Here is a 10,352-nt window from a genome sequence, read left to right on the forward strand (position 1 = left end):
AAATAATGTCATATGGAGGAGCCTGAAAGATTTTTAGAACTTAACTTGAGAAGGAAGCTGAAGTGTTTCCCCCTGCAGTGGTTCTCTTGAAAAGAAGCTCAGGTTTCAGAGTCGATGTTGTAACAGCTGGACGATAAATACCAGACTGGCTTTTACTACTGCTGCATCACACCACGATCAGCCATAACATTAAAACCACCTGACTAATACTGCGAGTGCCCCCTTGTGCCTCTAAAACAGCCCGACCCTATCGAGTCTGGACTCCTTTCAAGGTGTGTGTGGTATCGGTCACCAAGCCGTCAGCAGCAGATCCTTTCAAGGTCCACACTTGTTTCTCTAGCACATCCCACAGATGCTTGATCGGCTTGACTTCTGAAGAATTTGGAGGCGGAGTCAACACCTCAAACTCTTTGTCATGTTCCTCAACTTGTTGCTGAACAATTTGCGTCAGGGTGCATTATCCTGACACCAGGAAACTTCCTCTAGCATGAAAAAAAAAAAAAACTACGGACATTTCTAAAAAGGTTCAGCGTTTAATGAGAATCAGACATTTCACAGGAATAAACATTTGAAAGAAAATGTAAATTTGGCAAAATTTTACAGATATGGTTGTATTTAATTGTTTCACCAATGTCAAGACAAGGTGTGTATGTGTGCATTTGTGTGTGTGCCAAGAGTGCAGAATGAAATCCACACCACTTCCTGTGAGCTGGTTTATGGGACATGTGTGATGAGCCAGCTTCCTGAATGAAATGAAGAGACGGTGGTGTTTGAAAAATTGTCAATATTACAGTGTGTGAGTGATGAGCAACACACACAGACCATATTTTCCTGATGTTTTAGCGTCCTGTGCCTCACTGGACTTCAGAAGATCATGGGAGGAACACCGCTTCCAAACAGCAGCCTCCAGGAGGATGGGATTTTCCAGGGGACAGATCCCTGAGCCTGAGACACCAACCAGAATTTTTCCTCCATCATCATAATTATTGTAACCAGCATCACTATCTTTAATAACCCAACACACAAGCTAAGGAATCAGCATTAGCAATTAAATTTGCAATAGACAAGCAGCTCATAATTGATTAACTGCAACATAATATAGTACTAACACACACAAACACAGTGCATCACTGACCGGTTTGTCCAGCAGGTGGAGCCAGTCATTTAGGTGATTGACAAGTGTAAACGCATCAGGAACGTTGTCTCCCTCAGAGCAGAACAGCAGCAGCGCGGCCATGGACATGTCCTCACTGCAGCTAAACGCCACACACAAACACAGTTTCATTTTTTCAATCGCAACTTTGTCAATATTTAACTTCAAGTACACATAGAATTACGGGATGATAAACAGAGAAAGACCGAGACAAAACACAGAGATTGAGAGAAAGAGGCAGGTAGACAGACACGGAGACAGTCCGAGAGAGATGGACACAGAGCCAGACTGAGAGACAACCCAAAGACAAAGTACAGACTTAGACAAACAAACAGATTAAGAGACAGACAAAAGGACAAAAAAATGTCAGGAGGACATGATTCTTTAGAGACAGAGCAGCTGCTGAATCTAACAACACTAGCTAGTTTTGTCTCTGGATCCAGGCCTCTGTCACGCCGTATGGACACAGAAACAAAGGTAAAGAAAGACAGATGGACCTGCAGCTAGATAAACAGATGGACAGAAAGAGTGGTGAGAAAGAAAGACACAAAGGACGGAGGAATAAACAGGAAGACAATAAAAGCTGTAAATGAGTCAATCTCAGCTGGGAGTAAAGTGCTGCGTCTCCGCTCACGGATCTCAGTACCAGTCGTTATAGAGCGCTTTGGTCACGCCTCCTCCAGGGACGTAAAGACGCCGTCTGTCTGAGTCTGTAACTCCCGGGAAAGCACTCACTCTCTCCATCTCTCTCCATCCCAGGCTCTGCAGTGTCCCCTCCGTGTCCCCCTGCAGAGCCGGAGTAAGCAGGTATCTCAGAGGGGAGCTGCGTCACCACGGCAACCAGGGGGGAAAAAAACACATCATTAAAGGCAGCTCACGATCACTTCTTCACCTCTCTTTACTTAAGATGAATATTTAAAGGTATACGTAGAGTACAAGTCTGTCCTCACACACAAACACACACTTTACACGCATTACTGATTAAGACGTCTGATTAAACCAGACGCCGATCTGTACCCGAGGAGCTGCTGGTCATCTCGCTGGTGGCCGTGGCAGCTGGACAGCAGCACCGTCCTGGCGAATCCACTGGACTTAATCCAGGACACCAGCGTTTTACGGAAATATTTCATCTTGGTCTGTAACGCAACGGTTAAAATAAATTAGTTTTAGAGACGAAGACACCTGTGTACATTATAGCAGCTATATAAGCCATGTTTTAATCTGTGAGTGAGCTGTTACCATGGAAATGATAAGGAGTTATCAGACTGACCTGTATGATGGGTGTTCGAATCTGCAGCACAGCCAGCCGGACATCACTGCGGCAGTAAACTACAGAAGAGCAGAACTTTCATGTGAACATCATTTAATACTTAACGTTAAGCAAGAGAGACCTACCGTCTCTTACCATCAAATACACACCCGATATGTGTCTTTGTGTGATACACTGCGCACTGTGTGTGAGTGATCTAATCTGACCTTCAGCGTTAGTGCTGAGCAAAGCCGCTTCCTCCTCTCCCCGGCTGTATGGGTTGTTCCCCGCCATGGGGATCAAACAGTCCGAATGGAAGTGTCCAACTCTCGCCATGTCCAGTGTGGAGATGATCAGATCTGCAGCCAGCTGTCCCACGTTCCCCACCGACACAGCCGGCTGGAAAACCGTCACACCACCATCAGTCACTGCACCGTCACCACCATTACATCACCATCAGTCACACCCTCACCACCATTACATCACCATCAGTCACACCCTCACCACCATTACTCCACCAGTCACGCCCTCACCACCATTACTCCACCAGTCACGCCCTCACCACCATTACTCCACCAGTCACGCCCTCACCACCATTACATCACCATTACTCCACCAGTCACCACCATTACTCCACCAGTCACACCATCACCACCATTACTCCACCAGTCACACCCCCACCACCATTACTCCACCAGTCACACCCTTACCATCATTACCCCACTAGTCACATCATCACCACCATTACATCACCATTACTCTACCATCACCACCATTACCCCACTAGTCACGCCCTCACCACCATTACCCCACTAGTCACACCATCACCACCATTACTCCACCAGTCACACCATCACCACCATTACATTATCATTACTCCACCATCACCACCATTACATCCTCATTACTCCACCAGTCACACCATCACCACTATTAACCCACGAGTCACACTCTCATCACCATTACTCCACCAGTCACACCATCACCACCATTACTCCACCATTACTCCACCATCACATCACCATTACTCCACCAGTCACACCATCACATCACCATTACTCCACCAGTCACACCATCACATCACCATTACTCCACCAGTCACACTATCACATCACCATTACTCCACCAGTCACACCATCACATCACCATTACTCCACCAGTCACACCATCACATCACCATTACTCCACCAGTCACACCATCACATCACCATTACTCCACCAGTCACACCATTACCACCATTACATCACCATTACTCCACCAGTCACACCATCACGTCACCATTACTCCACCAGTCACACCATTACCACCATTACTCCACCAGTCACACCATTACCACCATTACATCACCATTACTCCACCAGTCACACCATTACTCCACCAGTCACACCATTACTCCACCAGTCACACCATCACATCACCATTACTCCACCAGTCACACCATTACTCCACCAGTCACACCATCACCTCACCATTACTCCACCAGTCACACCATTACCACCATTACTCCACCAGTCACACCATTACCACCATTACTCCACCAGTCACACCATCACATCACCATTACTCCACCAGTCACACCATTACCACCATTACATCACCATTACTCCACCAGTCACACCATCCTGTCACCATTACTCCACCAGTCACACCATTACCACCATTACTCCACCAGTCACACCATTACCACCATTACATCACCATTACTCCACCAGTCACACCATTACTCCACCAGTCACACCATCACGTCACCATTACTCCACCAGTCACACCATTACCACCATTACTCCACCAGTCACACCATTACATCACCATTACTCCACCAGTCACACCATTTCCACCATTACTCCACCAGTCACACCATTACATCACCATTACTCCACCAGTCACACCATTACCACCATTACATCACCATTACCCCACCATCACCACACCATTACCCCACCATCACCACACCATTACCCCACCATCACACCACCATCAGTCACTGCACCGTCACCACCATTACATCACCATCAGTCACACCCTCACCACCATTACATCACCATCAGTCACACCCTCACCACCATTACTCCACCAGTCACGCCCTCACCACCATTACTCCACCAGTCACGCCCTCACCACCATTACTCCACCAGTCACGCCCTCACCACCATTACATCACCATTACTCCACCAGTCACCACCATTACTCCACCAGTCACACCATCACCACCATTACTCCACCAGTCACACCCCCACCACCATTACTCCACCAGTCACACCCTTACCATCATTACCCCACTAGTCACATCATCACCACCATTACATCACCATTACTCTACCATCACCACCATTACCCCACTAGTCACGCCCTCACCACCATTACCCCACTAGTCACACCATCACCACCATTACTCCACCAGTCACACCATCACCACCATTACATTATCATTACTCCACCATCACCACCATTACATCCTCATTACTCCACCAGTCACACCATCACCACTATTAACCCACGAGTCACACTCTCATCACCATTACTCCACCAGTCACACCATCACCACCATTACTCCACCATTACTCCACCATCACATCACCATTACTCCACCAGTCACACCATCACATCACCATTACTCCACCAGTCACACCATCACATCACCATTACTCCACCAGTCACACCATCACATCACCATTACTCCACCAGTCACACCATCACATCACCATTACTCCACCAGTCACACCATCACATCACCATTACTCCACCAGTCACACCATCACATCACCATTACTCCACCAGTCACACCATTACCACCATTACATCACCATTACTCCACCAGTCACACCATCACGTCACCATTACTCCACCAGTCACACCATTACCACCATTACTCCACCAGTCACACCATTACCACCATTACATCACCATTACTCCACCAGTCACACCATTACTCCACCAGTCACACCATTACTCCACCAGTCACACCATCACATCACCATTACTCCACCAGTCACACCATTACTCCACCAGTCACACCATCACCTCACCATTACTCCACCAGTCACACCATTACCACCATTACTCCACCAGTCACACCATTACCACCATTACTCCACCAGTCACACCATCACATCACCATTACTCCACCAGTCACACCATTACCACCATTACATCACCATTACTCCACCAGTCACACCATCCTGTCACCATTACTCCACCAGTCACACCATTACCACCATTACTCCACCAGTCACACCATTACCACCATTACATCACCATTACTCCACCAGTCACACCATTACTCCACCAGTCACACCATCACGTCACCATTACTCCACCAGTCACACCATTACCACCATTACTCCACCAGTCACACCATTACATCACCATTACTCCACCAGTCACACCATTTCCACCATTACTCCACCAGTCACACCATTACATCACCATTACTCCACCAGTCACACCATTACCACCATTACATCACCATTACCCCACCATCACCACACCATTACCCCACCATCACCACACCATTACCCCACCATCACACCACCATCAGTCACTGCACCGTCACCACCATTACATCACCATCAGTCACACCCTCACCACCATTACATCACCATCAGTCACACCCTCACCACCATTACTCCACCAGTCACGCCCTCACCACCATTACTCCACCAGTCACGCCCTCACCACCATTACTCCACCAGTCACGCCCTCACCACCATTACATCACCATTACTCCACCAGTCACCACCATTACTCCACCAGTCACACCATCACCACCATTACTCCACCAGTCACACCCCCACCACCATTACTCCACCAGTCACACCCTTACCATCATTACCCCACTAGTCACATCATCACCACCATTACATCACCATTACTCTACCATCACCACCATTACCCCACTAGTCACGCCCTCACCACCATTACCCCACTAGTCACACCATCACCACCATTACTCCACCAGTCACACCATCACCACCATTACATTATCATTACTCCACCATCACCACCATTACATCCTCATTACTCCACCAGTCACACCATCACCACTATTAACCCACGAGTCACACTCTCATCACCATTACTCCACCAGTCACACCATCACCACCATTACTCCACCATTACTCCACCATCACATCACCATTACTCCACCAGTCACACCATCACATCACCATTACTCCACCAGTCACACCATCACATCACCATTACTCCACCAGTCACACAATCACATCACCATAACTCCACCAGTCACACCATCACATCACCATTACTCCACCAGTCACACCATCACATCACCATTACTCCACCAGTCACACCATCACATCACCATTACTCCACCAGTCACACCATTACCACCATTACATCACCATTACTCCACCAGTCACACCATCACGTCACCATTACTCCACCAGTCACACCATTACCACCATTACTCCACCAGTCACACCATTACCACCATTACATCACCATTACTCCACCAGTCACACCATTACTCCACCAGTCACACCATTACTCCACCAGTCACACCATCACATCACCATTACTCCACCAGTCACACCATTACTCCACCAGTCACACCATCACCTCACCATTACTCCACCAGTCACACCATTACCACCATTACTCCACCAGTCACACCATTACCACCATTACTCCACCAGTCACACCATCACATCACCATTACTCCACCAGTCACACCATTACCACCATTACATCACCATTACTCCACCAGTCACACCATCCTGTCACCATTACTCCACCAGTCACACCATTACCACCATTACTCCACCAGTCACACCATTACCACCATTACATCACCATTACTCCACCAGTCACACCATTACTCCACCAGTCACACCATCACGTCACCATTACTCCACCAGTCACACCATTACCACCATTACTCCACCAGTCACACCATTACATCACCATTACTCCACCAGTCACACCATTTCCACCATTACTCCACCAGTCACACCATTACATCACCATTACTCCACCAGTCACACCATTACCACCATTACATCACCATTACCCCACCATCACCACACCATTACCCCACCATCACCACACCATTACCCCACCATCACCACACCATTACCCCACCATCACCACCATTACATCACCATTACCCCACCATCACCACCATTACATCACCATTACTATATTTACATTCTATTGACGATAGTCAGCTATATGGACGATACAGATGTCGCCATTAAAAACCCACGTTTCAAGAAAAGGAATCCCGTGACTTGCCACGGCTGCGCACGGCAAGCTGTGAAAATGCCCTTCATTACCTGTAGGGGGCAGTCGTGTTTCAGTCTGAAGTATTGTGTGTCTACTGAAGCCGAAAATGTGTTCTCTCTCCTAGTCACCCATTGACAGCAAGCGACAGAGCTCATAAACATGTCGAGCTCAAACTGTAAATACTGATAAGTATTAATTCTTCATTTTCTTCTCTCCTTCAATGATGATACTTCTTCGACGGCGCTTTCTTCATTCAGTATAATTATTAGTAGTAGTACTGCTCCGAATTTATTATTGTGATTTTTCCTTATTATTATTGTAACGCACCTGCGCGTGTGTGCAAAAAAACTACAATGAGGTATGATATGTTAGCCTAAAACAATTGTTTTATTGTGTTTATGCGCCTCTAAATATACACTAAACAATAAACACTGCCTTGTGCAAAGTGAAAGTGAGTTGCGCGTGCAACTTTTTGATCAAAAGGCTGATAAACGCGTGCGCAGATATGAGCAGATTTATCGATAAAACAACAGACATGAAATGAAAAAAATAACCACAAAAATATGTACTACTCTCTGAATACAACGCGACAGCACGCAGAATCCCTGGGCTTTGACTACTATCGTGTATCGGCGATCTTACAGGCTGACGATAGGACGATATGACAATGGGCATTATCGCGCAACCCTACCATTACCCCACCATTACCCAACCATCACCACCATCACATCACCATTACTCCACCATCACCACCATCACATCACCATTACTCCACCAGTCACACCATTACATCACCATCACCCCACCATTACCCAACCATCATCACCATCACATCACCATTACCCAACCATCACCACCATCACATCACCATTACTCCACCAGTCACACCATTACATCACCATCACCCCACCAGTCACACCATTACATCACCATCACCCCACCAGTCACACCCTCACCACCATTACATCACATTACTCCACCAGTCACACCATTACATCACTATTACTCCACCAGTCACACCATTACATCACTATTACTCCACTCACCGTGATTAATGTAAAGCCTTTAAAACACGGAGGTCGCTCTCCCGACGGCACGAACATGGCGGTTTATCTCTCTAGCTCTCTCTCTCTCTAACTCTAACTCTCTCTCTAACTCTAACTCTAACTCTCTCTCTCTCTAACTCTCTCTCTCTCTAACTCTAACTCTAACTCTCTCTCTCTCTAACTCTAACTCTCTCTCTCTCTCTCTCTCTAACTCTAACTCTCTCTCTCTCTTTACTTTTCAGTAACAAACCTCAGAGCAGATACACAGAATCTATTGCAGCTCGCGCGTTTTAGTTTCACATTTAAACCCGGAAGCACTGGTTCTCACAAGACCCACAGAAGGACCCTTACTGGTCAGCCTGCCTTATTATAAATATTGATAAAGAAAAAAAATATTTATATAAGATAAATAAATGTACATATTATAATAGGTGATGCACCTATTTGGTCTATATTGGACTATATGTTTTATTTAATGATTGTAGAAAATGAGTGTAAACGTTAAGGTTACGGATCGATTTAAATTTAGGACCGGCAGAGGGCGCTGTGCTCCAGGAAAACGAACCAGGTTACAAAATAAAAGTCCCCGCTTCATATCAAATTCTTTTCATTTAAATAACGAGTTAAATATAAACATTATTATTACTGCAACAAATAATGGAACAAATTAAGTATTAAGCAAATTACATGTCACACTCAGTCATGTGACCTGACATGTTCTTTTTTTTACTTTGTTTATTTTTGCTTGTATGTACGCATGTATGTATGTATTTATGCATGTTCTGTATGTATGTATGTATGTACTGTATGTGTGTATATTTGTTTGTTTGTTTGTGTATTTGTTTGTTTGTTTGTGGAACCTTGTGCCACAGATTACTGTTTATACATGTTTGTTTATGTATTTTTTGTGTGTGTACCTGTTTTGTTTAAGTAAATATCTGCTTTGGTGTTTAGTTATGTGTTAAGTCGTGTTTGTTTGGGAACTTACCTGTTCATGTAGGCATGTATGTGTATGTTTGTTTACATGTTTATTTGTTTAGGTATGTGATTGTTTGCTTGTTTACATGTTTATTTGTATATATTTTGTTTTTATCCTTTGTTTGTTTGTTTGTGTGACTTTTGGTGTAGGTATGTGTTTGTGTCATCATTGGGTTATTTGCTAATTTGTGTTTGTTTAGTTGTTTTACTGTTTATGTTTGTATGAACGTGTGCACTTGTTTCTTGTTTGTTTGGTATACCTAATACTATTGGTGTGTTTTCTAAAGATATATGCATCCTGTGTGTGTGTGTGTGTGTGTGTGTGTGTGGGTGGATGTGTGTGTACCTCTGTGTGTATGTCTGTGTGTGTGTGTGTGTGTGTGTGTGTGTGTGTGTGTGTGTTAGATAAGCTCTTTGAGCTCATTATTTTATATATTTGTTTCTATTTTTTTTACTCATCCCCTCTTTAAAGGCACACAAAAAATATGTTCAAAGCTGTGAGTCATCCAGTGCAGTTATTGTTATTTCAGAGCGTGTACGCCCACACACACACACACACACACATGTACACGGACTCCATTAATTCTGCTGAGTTGGTCAAATGTTGCATGTGTCTGCTGCCTTCTGACCCTGATGTCATGAAAGAAGAGACTCTTAAAAATGTTGTTCTGCGGATTCTGT

General features: G+C 45.3%; 1 protein-coding gene across 1 annotated transcript; it reads right to left on the reverse strand.

The window, feature by feature from the left end:
- Nucleotides 1-513: 513 nt before the first annotated feature.
- On the reverse strand, nucleotides 514-8,972 carry psmg2 (proteasome (prosome, macropain) assembly chaperone 2). Its single transcript, XM_053492761.1, has 8 exons — nucleotides 8,881-8,972; nucleotides 8,694-8,760; nucleotides 2,630-2,801; nucleotides 2,424-2,482; nucleotides 2,171-2,289; nucleotides 1,800-1,976; nucleotides 1,136-1,256; nucleotides 514-945 (listed from the first exon to the last, which is right to left on the reverse strand). The coding sequence occupies exons 2-8, from the start codon at nucleotides 8,748-8,750 to the stop codon at nucleotides 865-867; spliced, it is 786 nt and encodes a 261-aa protein (XP_053348736.1). The 5' UTR covers nucleotides 8,751-8,760; nucleotides 8,881-8,972; the 3' UTR covers nucleotides 514-864.
- Between the last annotated feature and the right edge of the window lie 1,380 nt (nucleotides 8,973-10,352).

The sequence above is a fragment of the Clarias gariepinus genome, chromosome 3 (genome assembly GCF_024256425.1).
Source record: "Clarias gariepinus isolate MV-2021 ecotype Netherlands chromosome 3, CGAR_prim_01v2, whole genome shotgun sequence".
Lineage (NCBI taxonomy): Eukaryota > Metazoa > Chordata > Actinopteri > Siluriformes > Clariidae > Clarias > Clarias gariepinus.